The sequence below is a fragment of the Rhamphochromis longiceps genome, linkage group LG20 (genome assembly GCF_057381845.1).
Source record: "Rhamphochromis longiceps isolate RC_006_pf linkage group LG20, R_longiceps_female_GT1.1, whole genome shotgun sequence".
Taxonomy (NCBI): Eukaryota; Metazoa; Chordata; class Actinopteri; order Cichliformes; family Cichlidae; genus Rhamphochromis; species Rhamphochromis longiceps.
Genome location: NC_140576.1, coordinates 11,639,916 through 11,664,242, shown reverse-complemented (window position 1 = coordinate 11,664,242; position 24,327 = coordinate 11,639,916). Strand labels below are relative to the sequence as shown.

Below are 24,327 nucleotides of genomic sequence, written 5' to 3'. Positions count from 1 at the left end.
GCGATTTTAAAGCCGGTCCTACAACCGCATCCAAGAATAACATGCAGCGTATCTCAGAACTGTCGGTGAAAATTATTCTTGGAGCTAGGTTTAATTGAGCTGCATTCTAAAGAGGTGCAATTTCACAATTTGTGTATATTTTCTAAGTTCACTATTTTGTCATGTGTTGAGAAAAACACAGATTTTAAAATTACATGGTCTAATATTTACATTTAGCATAACTGCAACATGCTTTTTTTCGTTTTTTTTAATGACTCGAAAGGACTTGAAATTCAAAATTTCAGACTTGTGACTTTACTTGGACTTTTACACCAGTGACTTGAGACTCGACTCTGACTTGCCTGACATTACTTGAGACTTGACTTGAGACTTGAGGATAAAGACTTGAGACTTACTCGAGACTTGCAAAACAATGACTTGGTCCCACCTCTGATTATTAATCTCTGGCTCTCTTCCACAGCTGTTTTTGTCCTGTCTCTCTGTCTCATCTCCAACCAGTCACAGCAGATGGCTGCCCCTCGCTGAGCCTGGTTCTGCTGGAGGTTTCTTCCTGTTAAAGGTTTTTGCTTCCCACACTCGCCAAGTGCTTCATCACAGGAGGTCGTCTGATTGCTAGACTTGAATTGATTGTTGTTATGATTTGGCATATAAATATCGCATCAGTTGAATTTAGTTTTGTTTTTTATTTCCATTAACTAAAATGTTTTTTTCAGTATTTATGTCACTACTTTAATTTTGGTGTTTAGTTTTATTTTACAGTGTATTATTCAGCTTTTCTCAACGGGACCAGAGCATCCAGAGAGCACTCCTAGGTTTGTGAAATTACAATGCAATTACATACATTAAAAACTATCAAATTATTTTTTTTTGCACGAGATTTATTCAAATACTTCATTGTTCTCCACTCCTGCATTACTGCAAAAAATGTACAAAAGTAAATACATGACTAGGTTTCCCACTTTTTCCCACCTTGTTCAGAAACACAGATCGAGATCCCACACTCAACAAGAGTAAAAAGTTTGACACAACTTGTTCAATTAAGTATGAAGCCACTGCTAGCAGCCAGCTAGTGTAGGTTAACATAGAGACTGGAAAGAATAACTGCTAGCCTGGCTCCGTACAAAGAAAACTAAACCCTGCCTGCAGGCATCTCTGAGGTTCATTATTAACAGTAGTATAGGGGCCTGGGGCCTGGGGCTCGCTCGGGCCCCTTTGGAGGTGGGGTGCCCCCGGCCTCTCGGCCTAGGGCTCGGTCACTCAGGCGCAGCTGGGGGCCGGCGGAGCTCACGGGCGCGTCACTGCAACTCCCCCTGACTTCTGCTCCGCGGCTGCTGGGCGAGCCCTCATCTGGGACTCTCCTCAGCTCTTACTGGGACAGTGGCGCGGCTGCCCCTCTGTTGGTCTTCCATGGTCTCTTGTGTTCTGGGGGCCTCTGGATGTCTGGAGTTTTGATCTCCTCCATACCCGCTTCACACCCTGGAGGACGGGGCTGTGGCCCCCCCACACTCCCTAGCAGATCATTACATGGAGAAACCTTTGGAATGCAAGCATGCTGATCCACACAGGTATGCACACATGGGTATTCACAGACGCGGACTAAAGCTTTCTTGGCTGCTGCCTCAAAGCACACTGTGCGCTGTCTATCTTGCGTGCTGCACAATATCGTTTATTACTTAGTAAATACTGATATCTATGACTAGCTAGTTTATTGTGATGGTGCTTTGTTTTCTCTATTATTATGTTGCTCTTTGTTGTTTGCTGTCTCCTCTGTTTGTTTTTGTTTGTTTGTTTGTTTGTTTGTTTGTTTGTTTTTCTCCATACAGGTGACCCAGGAGTTTTTTTTTCTTTCTCTCTCTTCCCCCCCCCCTTCTCACCGTCTCTTCTCCCCTTTGGTTTTCTTTCTTTCTCTCCCCCTCTCTCTCTCATTCATTCCCCCTGTCCTATTTATTAAAAAAAAAAAAAAAAAAAAAAAAAAATGACAAAGGATGAACTGAAGCTCTGCCATCACGTAATGTCGCATACTGCTGTTTCTGATGTCATTTAGAAAAAAAAACAAAAAAAAAAACAAAAAAAAACAGTAGTATAGAAATATCACAATCATATTTTACAAGAGATCATTCCTTGTACATCCTGGAGACTCTGCTAGTGGTGTTAGGGTTAGGGTGTAAGCCAAGCTAACCAGCCGCTAGTGATCATATGTAGCACACAAGTGTGCCAGGAGACTCGATCCTTAACTCTTGATGAAAAACACTTCCCTAAAAAAAATCTTAAAATTAAAAAAAACAAAACCCTAAATGCTCAGAGAATATTTCTACTTTAATAGTTTAATTGAACTACAGCTGTTCAATTTATGGTGGTAAAGGTGGAGTTGCATACAACAGGCTTCATATAGGGAAATATTAAAAGGTTTTGACATGCCGACTGCAATATAGTTGTTATAGGTGAAATACAAATAGTTTTTCTTCAAGCATAGGGGAAAAATCCATTGTGTTACAGAAATATTGAAATTACTTTGAACTTTTTTTTCATCAATTACACTTTTTAATTAGATTGTTTCTATGTTTATAGCACACCAGCCGATTCAGTTGCTTGCCAAAGTGACTTCTTCTCCCACTGTACTGAATCACTCCAGCTACGTTCTCTAATATTTATTCTCCATTGGGCTAGAGAAGTCACTGAACTCACCATCTACGCAGGCCGGCCTCGCCCTGGTGGTGCCGGCGATCTGGCCTCTCCTGCAGGCGCAGCGGGCTGTCTGCCTGGCGATGGTCCGCCTGGGAACACTGCTGTCTCTGTTGAGCATCACTATCTCGCAGGTTCCCACCGCCAACTGGCCTGCCAAACACAGCAGTGAGGATAAAGTACATCACATTAGCATAATGAGTCAGTAATGAACTTATTACAGAGGAGCAACTGGTGTTCAAAGGTGAAAACGACAGGCTGGCTGTTGTTTGCAAAGAGACATTTTTTTTACCTTTTTGGCTTTGTGTTCCACTAAAGAGTTTAATATTCTCATTAAAAATGTCAGGAAAGTTTTTAGTGCTTTAAAAGCAGGCGGCTAGAATGCTTTTTCAGTTTTAATACAGCATGACAGAGTTCTCTTGATGAAAGTGCCTTACAGGGATCATGCAGGGAAAAAAAATCAGTTAAAAGAGCATCTTCCATTTGGCTACCCATAACTGCAAAATAACAAACACACGAGTCAGAGGCTCCGAGATATGAGAGCACCATAAAACAACTTATTGATTTTTTTCACGTAATGGGCAAAATCTAAAGACTTCTTCTGACTGTGAGCATGAATGTTCTCTGCAAATTTCATAGCAGTCAACCCATTAAATAATGAAACATCAAGACTGTTCTCGCCGTGAAATTGACAACACTGGCCATTTGTAGATAACTTATCCTCGCGTGTACCTGAAAATATCCACTTTACAGGCAGTCGCAATAATTAAACAGAGAACTCACAGCCATGCCCGAACGTACAATGTGAGGTTAACACTCTCACACCCTGTTTGAAGCCACATTTATTTATTTTGGGCACTGCTCCTACACCAGACAGACCAATTTTCAAGCCAAGCTAAGCTCTACTGAGACAGCAAATGGACAGAATGTCTTAAAGTGATGCTCAGAAATCTGTGTGTGTGTGTGTGTGTGTGTGTGTGTGTGTGTGTGTGTGTGTGTGTGTGTGTGTGTGTGTGTGTGTGTGTGTGTGTGTGTGTGTGTGTGCTATTCTTATAGTTCTGTCCAAGCACAGAGAATTACTTCAGAGTTCTCCAGGCATTACAAATTGATGGATAACTCCCTGGCCAGGGACACGTGTATAAGCAGCTTTTCCAAGTTTGCCACAGTGTTATCTTTAAATTAATTACACAAACTGGAGAAATCTACATTTTGCAAGCATGCTTTAGTTGCAGATGAACTACATGGGAGGGGCAAGGGGGGTGTATGAAGGGGAGGTTCTCCATTCTTCAAAACATCTAAGAGAAAAGGCAGATTAGAGAAGAGTGTGTACTGCAGTTCCTGTAAGGTCAATCCTTGGCATTCACCAACCATAGCTCCTTTATGCTGCTGCTTCTAGTCGCTTCCCGCCACACTCAAATGCTCATTAAGTGAGACGCTAACTGCTATGTAGCATGAAATGAGCGCAATAATGGCAAAGGTTGAAAGGGTTGTTGATGAACACAAATGACTCATAAAATTACCTGAGCAGTGCTGAGACATCCAAGTATCAGAGCAAGATGTCTGTGAAGATTTAAGGTGACCCTGCGGCATTTCTTTTAGCATAATTCACCAAGTTGAGATACTTCCTGTCCATAGCAACGATAGTTAGGTAGGCGATAGATAGACTCACGGGCAAAAATTAACTTGCCGGGTTGACTGCTTTTCCTTCAGAGCTTTCTGGCATTAAACCTTCTTTCATTTTATATTTTCTAGTTGCAGTTTGTTTGTGTTTAAGCAACAAAATACTTGGTTAGGTCCACATACTTGGTCCACAGAGGAGGGACTCCTCAGTTGTAGGTAATGTTTTCTCTACCGCCGTGCAGGTCAAACTTTATATTTCTACACCAGAGTTGGCTAATCATATTATCCGACTTGTTCTGCCCTACTCGTTTGCTGGAAGTACTTTTCACTTCCAGCAGTGCTACTTGACATCAAAAACAGGCTTACGGGGTATCTCAGCCTCTCAGTTAATAGATCAACGAATGGGCTGCAGTTTCCACTGACAGCCACACTTTGCTATTTAAGCTGATAAGACTGGTTTACTTTTTCCATAAAATTACCTCCAGAAGTGTTAAGAGCCATAAAACAAAACCAGCTCTACAGAGATCTGCTATGTAAATCTAATTTCATAACATCAGCCTTGCTGGCCACCCTCCACCGCGCACCACCATCACTCAGCCCACCCGCCTCTCTCGTTTTTCTGCTGAGGCGAGATCCTGTATACTTGGTTGTTGCTTGGAGGACAGAGGTGCCATCAGATATCAGTGCTCAACACTGAACAGATGAATGGGCTTCATGTAATAAGCCTGAAGGAAGACAACAGTAAGGCGCTGGGGGAGTTGAAGTGGTGAGTTGTGTAGTGTGTGGGTGGGGGTAGCTGCTTTGTAAAGCGCCCTTAGCCATGGCCAGCGCTCCATCATACGTACAGGAGTTAATTCATGTGACAGAGGGTTTCTGTCACTCAGTGGTGTGAGGACACTTTGCCTCGTCTCTGTTTCACATGATGAAATGCACATATGGCCGTGGCAGCGAGGAGAGCGCCGACTGAAGGATGGGAATGGTCGCTGAACAGGCCCTGGATCCTGTCAGAAATGACAACAAGAAGTAGTAGACACTGGCTTTAAGCACCGACTGGCAGCTTGATCACCTTATCAGTGAATCATAACACTATGCTAGTGCTAACTGGCAACACAGACACACACAGGGGACCAAACGCACACAGGTTAGAGCAAAGATGTGAGTCTGTGCTCTACATATCAGCTCTTTGATCAGACACACTGCAGATCACCAAAGTACAGGCGCACAAATATCTTAATAACTCTGCCTGAAACAGGCTGCCAGGAGTCCACACTTGCTTTCACATTGTTAGTCTGATTCAGTGTGCATCACTGCTGGACTAAGAGCCGTTGGGCTCTAGATACACCACACTGGCACGACCTCAGCGACGGACCGTGAATATACAAAGCCGCCAATTATTATCATCCCTGTTAACATCGCAGCTGATTGCAGCAGTTTGCTGTTTCTTAGTTGTACTAACCAATAAAAACTTTCAGTCCTTTCTAGCTTATCTTTTTTTTCCTTGTTTGTGTCTTTAATTAAGACTGTGCAGATACATCAGAAGTCAGTCTTAACTGATTTAAAAAAAAAGAAAAAAAGCTTTATCAGATTTAACGGGCATCCGCAGGAGACAGCGCCGCGCTGCTCCTGTACAAGTGAAACCACATTGGGAGCTTGTGAGAAAAGCTCTGTTTCTCCTCAGGGAATTTGCCATAAAATTATATGAGAGACTGCACTGAATGAACTATGACTAGGATTCCATTTCCATATTAAAACAATCTTCCTTTATAGATTGTAATTACTGGAGCTTTGAAACACATGGAAGCGAGGTTTCACAATGTTTTATTGCACAACGCGACTTTCCAAGATACAGTTTTGCACTATATTTATAAAAAATTCCACATCTTGTAGAGTGGTGCAGTTAATTATTCATGACAATACGTATTGTGTTTGGAATTATTCCCTATAGGGACCAAAGCTATAGCACAAAGCTCCTCTGTGCTGGTTTGGCCTAAACATCCGGAACTGACTCCGACCACTTTTCTAATCTGACTCTAATCACCGCACTCAGATACAATAATAAGTGTGAGTGATTATCTTCATTCCATTGTGCGCTCCTTTTGTGACAGAAGTGGCATTCTCAAGAATGAAAATGGGGCTGGCAACAAAACGCTAGTTTAGAGAGCATGACAATCATATTAGCATGTATAGAATCTGATATGAATCCAGCAGATCTTCTGTGGGAGACTGGAAACATTGCAGGAAAAATTATAAATGTTAATGATGCAGGTAATCTGTCATAACTGATTAGTAGTGGCTGCCTTTATCAATTTTTTAAATGTAATTAAAAGTGGCTAAAACCCCCATTCAGCATCAGCCAGCTATCTCACACAGCACATTTATGCTTTCCTTGTAGTTGTCTTGTGTTTAGGGACACACTAATGATTGTTTTGATTATGGATTAAATCAACTTTTTAAATGGACTGCTTTTATAAAGTGCTTTCCACTTATTTTTTTTTCTGAGGACAAAGCTCTCTGCAAATCCTCTCATTAAGCCACACACAAACACACACACAAATAAATACACATTAGTGGTGGTGTCAAGGTGAAATCTTTGGGATCTGCATCTTGCTCAGTGATGCTTACCCAGCATTTGGGAAGAAGGAAACAGGAAACAAGGAAGGAAACAATTAATGACTGTCCTTTCCAAAGCCCCCCAAAATAGCAAAAACTGCAGTGACAAGGACACAAAGAGGGTCTCTCGGAGACAGAACGCCACCCTCAAAAAAAGTGTATTTAATATTAAGAGGCACAAAACATATCATGTTCACACATTTTCTCTTATTTAGAACCTCTCTGGTGTGATCAAGGTTCACAGGAGCCATCAGTGGTGCTAAAAAAAAACACAACTGCACAATCCGGTCGTTAAGTCTGACGTCACTAGCCGTGTCTGGGCCTAAACTCCGCTGCGGGTCCATATATCAAACGAACACTATGGCATTACTGAGAGTTGAAAAACTGTCTAAAGTCTTTCATCTTTAATAAAATGATCAGGCATCCATGAAAACGGAATTTATGACATTTAACGGAGTTAGAAGTTAGCAGGGAGTTAGCTCGCTAGCTTCTATCTAAATACAATATAGCATGTCCTGACTGCGGGGTTTTGGAAACAAATGAAAACATACAGCTCTGCTATCACTTCCAACATAAATGAAGACAGAAAACTAAACAGCAGTGACGTTTGTAGGGTTACTGAAGTTTGGCTAGCTGGTATATAATGATGTGCTACGTGACCGCTAGCGACACAGCTATGTTAGCATAATATAAAAAAGCTAACTTTTTTCCACTCGATAAAAGTTAACGTGAGTGTTCTCGGTGGTCAGGAACAAATGTAATCGCATGGCAGGATGCTGTAAAACAGGGGTGTCAAACTCAAATACACAGTGGGCCAAAATTCAAAACTGGAACAAAGTCGCGGGCTAACGTTAATATTTATTGAAATATATTTATTCCTCCAGATATAAGAATGAATCTTTTCTTATGGACTCAAACACGTTTTGCTGAAAAACTGAATATGGAACAAGCAAAGCTTAATACTAAACAATATATATATTAGCTGTATAATACCAGTAGGCCAGCTCTGATAGTAATTTGGTATGGCTTCGCGGGCCAAATGTAAGTAGGCTGCGGGCCAAATTTGGCCTGCGGGCCAGAGTTTGACACCTATGCTGTAAAAGGACCAAACTTCATCCAGGAGAACAACTGAGATAATCCATCCACAATACGAGGTTAGTCATTCATATACTGCTGCATGGGCTGGGCTGTAGTTACATCCTAAGGTTTTAAAAACTGAGCTTAAATAAACGATTAGCGGTAATAAAAGCCGAGGTAGGTCAACAGTGCTCACTGACTGTTTTAGGAGCTTTTTGAGATTAAATAGAAGAAAATACAAAACATTAAACATGTTAACAACACAAAAGCCATATTAAACGCAGACTACTTTATACCCGGAAGTAGGATTCGTCATGTCATCACTTAACGACCGGATAAAGGGAAGTTAAAATTCTTTGTGTGACATTAACTATGACCAGTTTCCTGAACAATTTAACCACAGAGGACCTTGAAAATTTTGTCTGATAACTTACAAAGTTACATAAGCACTGGAAAAACACAGTTTGCGTTGTCTTTATTTGTAGAAATGAACACCCTTCCCTGTACTAGGCTTTATACTCTTGTTTATCTGATTCTTTTCTGCCCAACAACTGCTTCAGACCAAACTGGAAGACGTAGAGTGCAGCTTTGGGCCAGGAATAGTACAAAATGGGTACCACTGGTCTTTTTATCTTGCATGCTGTGTCATAATGGATGAAAACTGATGCTGCACCTGAGATGACTCATGACAGGAAGACTAGCATGATAGAAATGTTTTGATTCTTCCACCATGACTCCACCACCTCTGTGAGGATGACCCAAATGAGCGCAGTGCTCTACACCAGCTCTACAATTTTAGACATAGCAAAGAAAAATACGAAGAATTGTTGAAGCTGGATGGAGCTGAGAAATTGAAAACACAAGTGCCAGCATCAGACAAACCACTTTGTGTGTCAGTGATTTTTAAAGTTCTTTTTCTGGAACACGTCTCCTTACCGATTACATCCCAAACACCATGAAAGAGAGGAACATGCAAACTATCATGTTTTTCAGTCACAAGATTTTGACTGTAACTGACAAAGCTGAGATAGTGACTACTGTAACAGAAAGACACAATGTGCAGTCATGTGAAAAAGGAAGTTGTTATAAGGACAACTGAGCACAGCCCATTCAAAGTATGTAGAAACACCTTTGGCAGTAATAACTTACAGTGATCATTTTCCATATGACTTTCTCAGTCTCTCACATCACTGTGAACGAATTTTGGGCCACTCTTCTTCACAGCGTTGCTTCAGGTCATTGAGAATTGTGGGCATTTGTTCATTCACGTCGATTTTAAGGCTTTTTGGTGAATTTGTTGGGACTTCATCTTTAACACACACCTGCTACTGACCAGGAAATTTACAAAAACCTCTGTTTTTATAGAGGCGCTCACACTTGCTGTTGATCAGCTGCATTTGAGTATCCTGTTAATTTGCATTTGCATTTTTACCCTGTTACTTCCTTTGGAAGCAGCAAGATTGCACTTAGTTTTTCACAGGACTGCACAGAGTGAGAGTGTGCATGACTGTAGTCTGAGCCTGACAATGGACTCCCACTGTAAGTCTTGGTGTACTTAGAATATATATTAGAATATAATACTTTATGTTACACCATTAATTTTTACTGGTATCCCAAAAATCTGTAATAAGAAGACCTTGAATAATTTTCAAATTTTTCTGATTCAGTAATGTGAGTCAGTGAAGCCCAGTGTGGGATTTTCCTTTGGTTTTGGTTTTTGTGTACATAAGTTATTGTCTTGTGGGGTCAAATGACTTTCTTGTTCACACAGAAGAATTTCTATAGTTTATAGTTTATAAGAACGATAGTTTAAAGTTCTTGAAATTGCTTGAAATTGGCTTTCTAATAGATGATAATTATTTCAACACCAATTGTGGCACATATAGACTCAGCTAACTTAAGTAAGAGATCACTCTAAAATACTGTTACTCTGCTTCACGACCTCAAAGGAAGCTAATAAACTCAATCCCACAAACATAAAGGTAATTTCAGTGAGTTAATCTGGATTTATTCGCCACTGCAGCCCGAACTTTTACCTGATCTTCTCCTCATGTCCATTCTGATCTCACAGCTCTGGCTTCTATTAACAACTCAGGATGACATCAAACAGCCAGCTTATTTGACTGTGCATATGGTAGCCAAGGCAGCCGCAGCCAAGTCCATCTCATTACCTTAACAGCACTTGACGCGTGCAGCGCAGTAGGTAGCATGTAATAGGACACCAGGTGAGAGAGGCAGATGTTTGACTGACCCCGTGCTATATGTTTCCTGACATCGCCGTGATCTTCTGCTGCTAAACAAGTAGGGCAGCAGAGCAGTGGAGCATAACATGTGCCACCACTTAATTTCACATGCTATTTGAATACTCTATGTTAGTCCGATTGATAATTATACAAGTGAACAACTCCCTGCTGATGTTAGAGGACCTGTAATGGTAACTATGCAATTTCAAATAAAACAGTGCGAAAGGAATCGGGTGTAATGGTAGGGAGATGTTGGAGCATTTGGGGTGGGATGAATTATGTTATTAGATAAAGAACATTTCTCTGCAGTGTGCTAGCCCTCAGTCAGTCTGCTCCTTGTTGTTCTCTCTTGAGAAGCTGCTCATATTCGAATGCTGAGCTCTGCATTCGAATGACAGAATTTTTTAAGCTGCATCAAGTGTGATTTTCAGACAATCACAAGCAACCACTGAAAGGCACTGCCGCCCTGCCAACTGAGACACCAGAAATGGGCTCTATTTGCTCAAATTTAATTCCCGTGTCAGGTGTGAACACTACTCCACCCACAGGGAATGAAAAATTGAAACTTCCCGTAGCCGCCGTAGGATGGCACTCCCTTGGGGAAAGCGGGGCACAGTAGCTTTAGATTGTCTCCTTTCTCACTAGAAAGCAAAAGCATGCTGTGTAGTCTGCTAACATCATATTAGAGAACTTCAAGATCCCCAAGTTCATTTTTTTGTACAGTTTGTCTGCAACCTTTGTGTGACATTGCCAAGGGCAGCTTTAAAATAGAAAACATTCCCCTTACATCCATCCCCTGCTAGGACTCACAGTGTATTTCAGGTCTGTCCTGTGGTACGGTTCACATGACTGAGATGGCTTTGAATGCATTTCTTTTGCTGTCGCACAGCACAGCTGCAGAATATTACAATACAGAGTGCGCTCAAACAATTTGCTGTGGATGAAAACAGGCTAGAGGCATGGAGAGCGAATGTACAATATGCCTTGCAAATGCAAACAGTAGCTCTGCTGAATGTAGCGCAGAGATGACTGTATAAAGCCACGGTGACTCATTTCAAATTCCCCCCCAGATAGCGTTCCATGATGCCCTCCTTCTTTACTGCAAACACAGAGAAAATGGTGAACATCAGAGGACTATTACGACCCCATAAGTACTGTACAGTAATGCGGGATTGTGTGAGCTTTAACACTCAAGCACATTCCCTCTCAGAAAATATGATCACGGCATCAGGCAGAAAATAGAAAGGGACAGAAGTCCGAAGGAACATAACTCAAATCATTTACACCACTCTGCCAATGATGGAGCAGTTTCAAGCCCAGAGATTTCCGCAGAGAAAATAACAATGCAGAAATACACTGAGTAGTGCGCTACAGTCAACCACAAGGGAGGTCAAAGCTGACGGCTAGAAAGAATTTATATTCGGGGAGTTATGAAATATGAGCTTTGTGTGCTGCCAAATTGATTTAGCTGTAAAAATTCTTTTCATTTTGTTCCATAAAGATGCTCATACTTTTAAAGTCCCACCGCCTATATAAGCAGGTCTCAATGATTTGCTTACAATTTACAGCCAAGGTCATAATCAAAGTAGGTCTCCCTTTGCATGCTTAAAATGCCGCCTTGAAGAAGACTGGAATGGAAATCATTCTTTTCACTTCAAAAAGTCAGTAATTCTCCGGTACTCTGATTAGTTTAATGCTTGGATGGATAGGCCCTGCTCTCTGAGTTAAAAGAGAATACCAACCAAAGATTTTGAATTTTATCTCTCTGGTGCACCATGAAGATTTGCTTTCTCATATACATCGGGGGGAAATGACCATGATAGGATACAGAATAATTCATCAGGAGTAAAATCGGTCTGGTTTTGATACTTGAACCGCATGAGCCTGTTCTCTGTACAGTCTCGGTGAGTCACATCAAAATGTAGTGACACGGGCCACAGACGTGGCTCATAAATGTGCTGTCAGCCGCGTCGACAGCAGAGCAGGGTGACAGGATAGATTGTTGCACTCACTGGATTATTCAAACAAACCAAAATGACACGTTAATCATGACACGTCACATGCGCTGTATAGAGAAGCACTTTCTGTACAAAACAGAACACCAAGATCAGGAAATCACCCTGTGGTTTCATTTATTTGGGTTGTCCACCTTCTCTTGTATTAAATATATTTTGCTTTACATCATATGTTTCTGTTTGTTTTTCAGAGTCACATTCAATGTTCAACAGGTTTAGATCCGCTAACCAGCAGATAAAATGAATTTGGAGTCTCCTCTCAACCAGAGCTGTTGAATGGAAGAGTCACTTCACCATTTTTTTTTTTTTTTACAGCAATGGCGGATCACGGAGACTCACAGAAGTTTAGCAACGGGGGTTAGCAACTTATGCTAGCTGCACCATAGAGATATAGCAGCACAGAAGTCTGAGATGTTTTTTTAAAAGGTAGTTAAACAAAAACAAAGCTGTATGTTTTAAGCGTACATTCCAACTGCCCGCTAAGCACTTGCAGGAACTGTTTACCCCGAATTCAGAACCCCCGGTGACTGGACTGTCTTACTCAATGGCTCTGCTTTCAACCCTTTTCAGAGTTCCATCTTCTACTGAGAAAAACAGAGGTTCAGCTTTCTTCACCAACTTGCTGCTAAGTTTGTCTGCTGAGCAGTGTTGAGTGCTGTCATCAGAGCTTTATAGATGAAGGCAGTCACCCACCGCTATTTGCAATCAGACTAGTCTCAGAAAGATTCGAATGCTTGAAAACCCAAACAGTGCATATAAAGAGGCCAAAAAGATGAATGAAAATGAAGGCGAGAGCTGCTAAATCGGTTAGCTACTACAACCGTTTCACATAATCATCTGTGGTAAAATGAGAAATTATGACAGCTTAAACATCCTTAATGGGAAATCCAAAGAAAAGATACCACACTACACATGCTGATAAGTAATCTATGGAAAGAGCAGCTGAGAAACACAGAAATGATTTTGCTGTTGCATCAAAGATGAATAAAGATTTAAGAAGTCTCATCTGAGCAAATTATTTCAAATTAATGATTTACTGCCATGGCAACAGAATTCTGTCAGATGAGTTAGAGCATAGGCCAACTATCCCTTCACCTCCAGCGAATAAATGTGGGTAAAAATGCAGCACTCCACCCTCCCTTTTCATACTAACTCCGAGGTTTGTGGGTGACAAAGCAGAGATGTGTCACCGCTGCTCCCTGGCTGCACCACTGAACCGGAATGTGGCCCAAGTACGAAAATCCCAGACAATTCCAAATTTATTGTTGAATAAACTGGCAACATTGAGAGCAGCCGACAGGCCATTTATTGTGACTGACGGTGGCCCAATGGCGTGCATGGACAGAGCTGCTAGGCTTTGATTTCCTGTCCTGGTCGCCATGACAGATGGGCTATGAAGACGGTGGACCTCAAGTTAGTCCTGCTCGCCAGTTCACCGGCACACAGTGTGGCTCTCAGGCCCTCAGGGGCCATACTGGCTGAGCTTTTCATGGAAAGTGAACAGTGCTTTGACTCTAACAGTGATGCTTAGCTATAAATGCTAAAAGAAATACTGCAAATGAATCTTGTTATATTTTTAGACTGTAATGCTAAAAAAATCAGAGCTGCTTTTATGAGTGCAGTAACTGGTCAGTCCAGCCAGCTTCAAATGACTTGGTTTTGATGATTATATATATATATATATATATATATATATATATATATATATATATATATATATATATATATATATATATATATATATATATGACACATTTTATTCTAAAACCAGTCAGCAACAAACAGGGAGACTGTCTACCCCAAAAATCATATCCAGAGGTTTTAACTACCAGGCCATGCACGGGAGATCTCACTTACCCTGGGAATATATGAAGGGCAACAAAGTTCACAAGAGATTGATCGAGTAATTTGTACAATCATGTGCTAATGAGATCACTTTCAGATGAAAACGAGTCAATAATAAATGGCTGTGGGCAACAGGAGGGTAGCTGTGGCTCCTTGGATAATATGCACAGGCTTGAGAGGGGTGGGAATTAGAGGCTGGTGACAGCAGCGTTTTTGGGAGAAAACACTGCAAATTAGAGGCAAAGGGAGCACATTTCAACGCGCAGGCAGTTCATTTTTCACATCAGTGTCTACTTTTGTTCCCGGCAAGCTGCCAAAGACATTGATGTAGGCACTATCCCTCCTCCACAGTGGTAATTATGCTGCCGGCCAATGCTTGATTAAAAGATCTAATCTGCAAACTTAGTGTTCAGCATCTCCCAACAAGTTCCAGTACTTTAAGCCTGTTCTCTGTCTCTGACAGCGGCGGAAATGTTGTGTTATGGACAGCAGCCAATGAAGTGCAGGGAAACATCCTTTTGCTTTCTATTCTGTGTCAGGGTGAAGGTGTAATTGCACCAGTGGATGCATTATTCAAGATGAAAACATGGCTTGGAAGCATATAAAGGCCTTAACCTAAGTGGAAAAACAATAGCTGAAGGCTTTCTGATGTTTTTTCACCTAAGGCTCAGTTATAGATTCGCCAAATTACTATCCCACATGACAGCAAAGAGCCTGATTTTTGGTCCAGCATCAAAACAGAAAAAAATCAGGGTTGTTTGGGTTGAAGGTTATAACTATTCTTAATGCATTTCAGATTCTTAAAAAGTGTTTTGGAAATGGTGGTCTAAAGCTCCTAGGTACATAATAGTGCTATCAGACATGATGAAACTGTGCAAAATAACATCACTATACACTGACTGGGAATATTATTACTGAGATGCCAAATCAGGCTGCAAAGAGGTTCAACAAGGTCACCGTAATTTGACTTCTGATGAGCACAGAGGCTGTTTAATTGGGCGTAATAGGAATTTTCCCCCAGAATGACAGGATCTGACCACACCATGTGCAGCTGCATCCCAATAAAAAGCCCTCAGAGACCTTGCTGCTGTTGGCAAAGTAATAAATAGCTGTAAGTGCCCTTACCCTCTCTGAGCAGATGGGAGTAGATGAGCCAGAGGAGCAGTAGGCAGCAGAGTGACGCACCTCCACCTGCGGAGAGCGTCTTCACTCCAGACTGCATTCTACACCGTCAGCCTTTGAGATTATCCAAACTTTGAACACTTGTGCCACTCAGATGTCAAGCAGATCAGCGGAAGAGTGGCTAATCCAGTTGCATCTCCAAAGCCTGACGTGGGCATCCATTTTGAGGTTATAACAAAAGAGGGACCGATAGTAATCCCCCTTTGCTTTTCAAATTCCCTCGGTGAGCCGCATATCCATCCAGGCTGCTTATCACACACACACAAACCCACACAGACACACACAGGCTACAATGTCACCAGATCTGGCCAAGTTTACGCAGCTGTGCTTTCAGGAGCTGGAATTCACTTTGATGCTTCTGCAAGAGAAAAGAGGGGGGAAAGAAAAGAAAAAGCTGGAAGTGTGCAGATGAAGAGGAGGAAAGAGCAGCAGTCCCCCCCGCGCAGTTTCGATTCCTTACACGGAGATGACGATGCTGGCAATAAATTCAGCCGTTTCGTCCTCTTTCGTCCTCTGCGCTACGTACTGTTATTATTATTCCCAACCAACTTCAGCACCTAGCCGAGCTCTGTGTCACTCTACAAAGAGACGCGCAAGTTATCCCATGCGGACATGACGATCATTCCGATCGGTACCCAAACTTGTCCGAAAACGCGACACTCCAGACTCTTAAAAATAAATAAATCAAATCTAAAGGCGCAAATGCGTCACGCTGCCACACACGCACAGTCTGCATGTGCACGGCAGCGCTGCGAAATGTCAGAAGAGGAGCGGCGGGGTCTCACGCAGCGAGCAACCTCTGGACAAACGCACTGTGCGCGTCAGCACGGCCGGTGCGGTGAAGTTGGGCACACTTGTCACCTGTATGAGCCTTTGGATGCGATCTGGAAGATTCTGAGCGACCGTGTCTTGCTGCTTTAAGTTCGAGGATAAGCACCGCTCCACGCCAAGTCAATGGTGCGGTTCCACCTGAGCGTGGTGAACCAGCCTTATTCTACCCCGGTCGGGTGCATTTGCATGCAGGCGACGCCGAAGAGGAGGTTTCCTCCTTTCACTCCATGGCAGAAACCGTGCTGCTGCTGCACCCTGACTTCCCTTCACTTACGACGTTTTCAAATGCTCTCTCTCCCTCCCTCGCGTGCGCGCGCGTTCTCTCACGCGCAAAAGATGTCCTAATTCCTTCCTCAAAGTGTGAAAAAACTTTGCGGTCCCCCGGCTATAAATCGCAAACTGTAGATGATGATGTTGCTTGTTTATACACAGCAAAAGAAGACCAGTATGAGCCCACGGGGAGAAACAGAGCGGTCCCAGCTTAGCACATTCTGACACTTACTTTTCTCCGTGTCCTTATGCCCCGTTTTGGAGGTGGAAAACGCCCTTGAGGGCCTCATTGTCTGGGGACTATGGTTAACATTTAGCACACTGGCATTCCGGGAAAATGTGACAGGTCTGCTTCTTGAGAGGTCCGTGTTATAACATGTGCGTTGCCTCAGAGCTCTTTATGGCAGTATTATATACTGTCTAATATCATATCTCACAAGTCTCAAGCGTGCACACACAGAGGCAGGTGTGTATAGATGTATGCGTGTATAGGAGAGAGAGAGGGAGAGAGAGTTAAACTCCTGCAGATGCCAGTTTATCTTCTGAAAGAGCACCATTTAAGACTCCCTTGCCATTCGAGGACCATTACTATAACTCACCTTCCATACACACACACGCACTCACCAGATTCCATGACCAGTGAATGTGCACTTTATTAGCAGATGAAGAAGTTCCCCTTGTGTGCTGCTGTGCTATCAGCCTTTCATTCAATGGCTTTTATGATGACGTATTGGCCCGGGCCGATGCCTGTCACGTCAGCGTGTAATAGATGAAAAATGACAGGACCTCACAATTCTAAGACTACGCATTTGTTATATTAAAAGGATACTTTGCGGATTTTCCATCTGAACTTTTCTGCTCTAGTGAAACCATTTGCAGCAGCTTACTTTACTTGGCCGGTGGAAGAGCTACAAGCCCGGGCCGACTGCTGAGTTGAAATGTATTTTCTTCTCTTGTATGCAGTGAGGCTCATCCAGCTCTCAGAGTTAAGAACTACGTTTCCGTCTGTCTGAGTGACGTCTCAGCAGGGGTTCCAGTGTAATTAATCATAATCCATAACTGTAACTGACAGGGTTTCTGCCAGTTTATTTTTACCCATCATATTTATTTTCATTTTTACCAATGAGATACAGACGGTTTTTCCGTACTGAATTTGGGAATGTGTGAAGTAATAATAGTAAGAATGATGCAGTAATAACATAGTAGTAATACATATGCATTTTCGACGTGCTGTGCTTAAGAAAAATATGAAAGATTTCAAAGCTGTGACTGATTCAAGAGGATGTGCGTGTGATATAAGTGATAATATACTTAGTAACTGAAGTGCTGTAGTTAATTATGGTTTTGATGTACTTGATTATTTCCACTGCATACTGCTTTATGCTTCTTCTCGTCTTTGTTTAGCTGATAAGCCTGTTTATTAGTTAAGTTGAATACTAAAGTCGCATACAAAATATATGATCAGTTTCATAATTTGAAAATGTGGATCATGATTTAAACCACCCAGTATTTAGTCATGTTGATTATATCAATAACAGAACTCCAACAATCTACACAAAGAGGGCCTTTTAGCGGCCATTCTACTCTGTTTTGCTGCTAATATGCCTGCAACTGTTCTTCATACTGCTATTATGAATGTTTCTATATTAATTCATCTTTAGTTACATGGTCATTTTTGTGTGAGCAGATAAGTACACAACTTTATACCTGTGGTGCGTTTTGTCACGTGATTGTGAAATGTATTAGTTTGGATTTAGTTTCGTAAAAATTAGCTTGTTTTTAGCAAAAACACAACCCCAGAATATAATATGTATGATATAAAAGATGGACATGGACAATTTTTGGAGCTTGGTGTGGCCACATTCAGGTGAGCAGGTGGAATGCTGATACTTAAGCATCACACAGACACAGGTACCTGGTTATTAATGCTAATTAACATGCTAAAGATTTCCCTCAGAATTGTAACACAGACTTTGGACTTCTGAAGCAGTCTGTTAGTTCCACTGTAAAGCACAGGGCACCAGCACCACAAATGTTTGCTATTTCTTGAGACAAATTAGTTTAGTTGACACCTAGCAAACAACTACTGGCTAGATCCACCCATGTTAGAAATGTGACGGCCCCCAGGCTTCAGTACCTGGTTGTTGGGACATGATGAGTGGCTCACTGGGAGTGATGGCTGACACCTGGGCTGGTGTGTTTGCTTGCTTGTACTGTAGGTGCTGAGGTACTCAGTCTTTTTCTCTCTCCTCCAGGTTACTTGATCTATTGAACATCAGCTGCTTTATTTTTTGTTCACTGACACAGCACATGTTCATACAGCAACACAATGCATATTTATTTATCTCTGAAATTGTTGCGCTACCCTTTGAGCCAGGGTTGTGTCAACACCTACCTGTCACTTAGGCAGTGAGGTCCATACTTTAAACAAAGACACAATTTTTATAGTTTTGCCTGTTTACACCATCACTGTGGAATTTAAATCAAACATATGTCTGAAGTACAGGCCTTCAGCTTTAATTAAAGGGGTTTGACACATAAAAAGTAACTGAGCAAATGACTAACAGTTTCAGCAGTTTCAGGTCAGGTGAGGCCTGATCCTTTATTATTCCATGACAAATTTGGCACATATGCTGAAAAAATACCAACACTTGGAGTTCATTCCAAGTGTTGATATTTTACACTGGTTATATTTAAGAACAGAAACATTGCCAGAAAAAACGTCTAAACAGGTCTGCACAGCTCTAGAAGAAAAATATCTGAACATTTAAAATTAATGAGTTATTCATTAATGGCCAGGGTTTGTCATCCTATCATAACCCAGTGAAGCATGCTTTTATTAAATACAAAACTGAATGCAGAAAGTCTCATAAACAAGAAGTAACTCATGATAAATGCAAGTAAGGCAAGAAAAGGAAGCCTTAAAAGAATCTTAACAGATGATAATAATAATTTTTTAAACAAAGTCCCTCTGTATACCTGTCGCAAAGGGGAAAATCAGCAACAGAGATCAAAAATGCTTTTTGTACAAGGTTATGAATATGTTTATTTTTTGCTTTAAAGCTGGGCTTTTTAACACGGGAATCTGTGGCGAGGGACTCCCCTTTGGACCATTTGCTTCCAGCTCTTAAGGCTATTCGCTGTTTGGTTTTTACACACTGAGGTAACATTTTGAATTTAGGACATTGATCAGCTGAAGTTTTGCTATTCTAATAAAGTGAATGACGCCGGCACGCCCTGTGTGGTTTATTTCTTTGTGTTTGTTCACCTGTGTGATTGGCTTCCTGCACAGCTGCCCCGTTGCACCAATCAATGTGAAGATGGAAAGAGTAGATTTCACAAATACATATTGACCTGCTTGTTCATTTTAGCAGCTGTGAGGTTGCTTGTTGTCCTGAGAAAGCACAGGCGTACATAATAAAATGAATGATAGCTGCCTTCAGGTTCAGGCTGCTGGGTCAGTGTCACAGCTCGCTGGGACACATGGATATAACACAGTTAATGGTATTGCTTCAGTAACACCTGAGCTTTCATCATTATACTGGCTTTATATTTATATATTAATATTGCAGGGGCTTATTTAGAATAAACTATAAGAAATGTGGCTGGATTCAAGCTCATTTGAGACAAAAGAAACTGAAGACATTCAAAGATGTGTCCTTTAGACACATGTAGGTTTTCAGCAATAACAAAATAATGCAGATCTAATTTAATAATGTTTATTAGTATTTATATTGGGGCTTGGGTTAACAACAAAAGGGTCTGATGAAACTGGGTATTTTGATCAAGGAGGCTTCCTGGCACAAACCCAAAAATTAGAACTTAAAGTATTAATCTTGCTCATTTAGATAGCAGAGCTTGTGTTTTATTAATAATGCCTGTTCACAGCTTTTCACATAAATATGGTTTTACTGGAACAGCTGGAGAATTTGTTACAGTTCATTTGCAGCATTTGTTAAATTACTGGGCCAAAAGAAACAAATTAGGAACCTTAGAACTTATAAGGAGGAACATAGGGATATTCAAGAGTCTTAGGGATGTGATTTGTCAGCTTGGATGAAACTAAGACAGGTCGCAACTGTGTAGACTCAAATTCCTGTTTTCCAGCCACCGGCTGTTCTGTGAATCTGTTTAAAGAGAGAGGAGCATATGGTAGCCAAGGCATTGCCTGAAATAAATCTATTTTCCTCTAAAATATTACAACACTGGAAAGAGTCTTCTGTACATACTGTATGTACAGTGTAGCTGTAAGGAGAAATCAGGACTTTGAAAAAAACTTTCAAAACTCAATATGTTCACTCATACTCAGGGGTGTATTTAATGGGGCGGCCATAGAGGTGTAGTTCTGTCAGTTTCCTGTAACTACACATTGGATCAATGCCGCGTCGTAACGCCATACTGTGATTGGCCTGTTCACCACCACTAATTTCTTCTGTGCATTTTCGGCTAGTTTTTTAGCCGCCAATTTTTTAAAGAAGTACAAGAATAACAACCATTGTCTCAGTATGAGGAATAATAATCAAAGCATCAATATCAAGACTTTAAAATGTCAGCAAATACCTGGAGGAAACAACTGGAATGTACGGTGGCCCTGAGAGGCCGAACGGACTGCAACTTAAGAAAATGCCAGCAATTAGAAAAATGCTGCAAAAGCACACAAAACACAACAGAAATAGGAAAAACAACAATGGAAATAGGAAAAAACAGATTTCCAAAAGCACAAGGGAAGTGTTTCTGGGGAGACAATAACCTGATGGACCAGTTGCAGGAACTGAAATATGCTAAGAATTGTGCGGGGAGAAGTGGAGGATCACTCAGTTTTGTCAGGAAAGAAAAGATAAGATAAGTATGTTAGACTAAATATTAGCCTAAAAATCCGTCATCAGTATTATATGAATCATGATAAAACACACCTACCCTGTTTTGGGTTCCTGCAACTGGTCCGTCGGGTTATTGTTTCACTCCAGAAACACTTCCCTTGTGCTTTTGGAAATCAGTTTCTGTTTTACTTATTGCTGGTGTTGTCTTAAATTGCAGTCCGTTTGGCCTCTCAGGGCCACCGTAGGAATCGGTGCGGAACAGTGGGAAAGTGCAAAGGAGTGAAAAAACTTGAGGGTCAAATACATTTGCCCCTGAAGAAAACCGATCACAACAAAGAGCTGGTACCCAGGAGGGGGGGAAGTTCTAGCATTTTGTTTATTTCTATCAGCTTGCATCGCATATAAAACATCGAGACACGATAGTAAGTAACACATAAGGCATCAGCACAGCAGCACTTAATTATGCTGTAAGCACTACAAAGATTCACAGCAGAAATCTAAATCAGTGTTTAACCTAATGCATAATAATAATCGTATAATGCACCACAATGTAACACCACACTGACTCAAATTGACTTTACATCTTTGCTGATTCAGTTCTCTACAACCTTTTTTTGAACCTTGGGAGGAGACACTTTTTAGTCAGGCTTGCCTTTAAAACTCAAAGTAATGTGCTGCACTTTCATCAGTGGCTGACACAGATATTTGGAGTACATGCACACAGTACAAATAAATGTTAATGTTGTGCAATGATGGATTTTACATCTACATGCCTTTTTAATAAATTTGAAAGATTACCAAGGAGTTGGCGGCCTAATTGGTTTTTATGTTTGTGCTTTCTTGGTGCAGATGCAGTTACCATATTTGTTCTTGCAGGGCCAAACAGAAATGAGTCTGGAAGATAACTGGCATGGCATGTTGATAACAGTAGTCATAATGGCTGCTTTGATAGGTCTATTACTTACCAGTGGCATTATTTGTTGTTTCTTTGTCCTTTCATTCATCATCATGACTGCCTCATCCTCTGTGTCTGCTTTCCTCATCTGTTCTATCTCCTTTATTTCTCTCTCTATTTCTCCTCTTACATTTAACTTTAAATTCTTCAGTGAAGGCTTTTCTTACTTTTTCTGTTTTCCTTCTTCAGTTGGAATGCTTCTCTAGTTCTCTGGATGCCTATCTTTATGTTTCCCAATAGCCGTGGCCATGAGGATTGTGTTTTCAGCTTGTCCCATTCTCATAAACATGATGCCAGTTGAGGGAATTCTCTTCACTGATCATTTCAAGTCAAGGATAAACCAACCAAACATTCACTTAGACTTCAGCCACAGACTTCAGCCACTGCACAGAGACATGCCATCTTCAGATGTTTTCTGATGACTCTGCATGATGATGATGATGATGGTGTTGAGATGGAGTACTGGGCTGTGGTTGAATCCTTTGTCACGTGGTGGGAGCAGAATCATCTGTATCTCAATGTAGACTTTAGGAGGACCAGGAAACCTGCAATCCCCGTTTCTATCCAGGGGGTCGATATGGAAATAATGGATGACTATAAATACTTTGGAGTACACACTGATAATAAACTGGACTGGATTTAAAACATCACTGCACTCTACAGGAAGGCCCAGAGTCGACTCTATTTTCTGAGGCAGCTGGGGTCTTTAACATCTGTTGGACAATGCTCAGGATTTTCTATGAGTCTGTTGTGGCCAGTGCCATCTATGCTGTTGCATGCTGGCAGCAGGTTGAGGTTTGCAGATGCCAACAGACTCAATAAACTGATCTGCAAGCCCAGTAATGTTGTGGGGATGGAGCAGGACTCCCTTAAGGTGGTACCGGAGGGGCGGATATTGTCCAAGATAAGGACAATGCTGGACAATAACTCCTACCCACGTCATGACGTGCTGGCTAGTTACAGGTGCACGTTCAGTGAGACTGAGATGACCTAAACGCACCACCGAACGACACAGGAAATCATTCCTGCCTGCAGCCATCTCCCTGTACACCTCCTCCATCTAATACATAGTAACAGTACAACAGTTACACCCTTTTCCACATCCTTTACACTGAAAATAACACATTTTTACAGTTTAGTGTAAAATGACAATCATACAAATATTTAATCTGTCTAATTTGCTGGATATTTATAAATGACCTATTTGTATATGTTAGAGCTATTTTATATATTTTGTAACTTTGTGATATATTGTATCATTCAATTTTGTTTAGTCTGTTATTCTTCTTATTGTCTTGGAGCAACTGTAAGCAAATAATTTCCTTAGGGATTAATAAAATATCCTGAGTCTGATTCTGATTCATTGTGACCTCACAAAACCATAACTGCAATCATATGCTTAGTATTAAAATATCACACAAATGTCTAACAGCATAAAATGATGACGTGATATTTCATATCCAAAAGGCAGAACGTCCACTTTATCGTGTCCTCAAAATCTTCTGCAAAAATCACATCTGTGGTCAATATCAAACACTATAATTCAGGAAATTAACCGAGATTGGCACCATATTTCATATTTAGACAGACACTGAATTTCTGATGCTAATTTTTGGTGCCCAGTTATTAAATTCCTTTAGACTTCACTGTATGTTTTATATGAGTCTGGCATACACATAAACGACAATTTGAATGGCAGAGGCCAGGTGGCATCTAGTTTCTTGTGAGATTATTACCTCCGCTTCCTTTTCAATTTTGAAGGGCTCCCTCATTAATCATGGCTTAACATGCACAATTTTCAAGATTGAATGCTCTAATCTTCATAAACTGTTGAAGTTTCTTTTTTCATATTTTCTTTCTCCTTTAGGATTCTCTGAATGTCTTTACATCTCTTTTGTACAGGCATCTCTTCTCATGGCCATCTCTGTCATTGCTATGGCAAGAGGCTTCCTTTGCTAAAATCCACAGATGTCATGTCACAGATTGACAAAACCGCTACCAGTCATATCACTGATTTTTGCACTAATGTTTTGAATCCTTGACTTGGGCATTTTGAGACCATTACTAAGATAAGAACACTGGACAAAAGAAATGAAGATGAAGAAATGGCAGGCCCACAGCAGACGAACAGTATCTCAAAGTCACGTCCTTAAGAAATAGAAAAAAATCCAGCAAAG

At 41.2% G+C, this 24,327-nt stretch overlaps 1 protein-coding gene across 2 annotated transcripts in view; it reads right to left on the bottom strand.

The window, feature by feature from the left end:
* The window catches only part of tafa5l (TAFA chemokine like family member 5, like), a 47,996-nt gene extending 31,637 nt beyond the window's left edge, over window positions 1-16,359 (bottom strand). The window contains exons 1-3 of one of the 2 annotated variants that reach the window (XM_085394725.1): window positions 16,136-16,359; window positions 15,218-15,632; window positions 2,686-2,835 (exon numbers count right to left, since the gene is read on the bottom strand). In XM_085394725.1, the coding sequence (XP_085250851.1) occupies window positions 2,686-2,835; window positions 15,218-15,314 (247 nt within the window). In that variant the 5' untranslated portion in view covers window positions 15,315-15,632; window positions 16,136-16,359. Of the gene's footprint in view, window positions 1-2,685; window positions 2,836-15,217 lie in introns of both variants that reach the window. The other variant, XM_085394724.1, reaches the window with a different exon arrangement.
* Window positions 16,360-24,327: the final 7,968 nt, after the last annotated feature.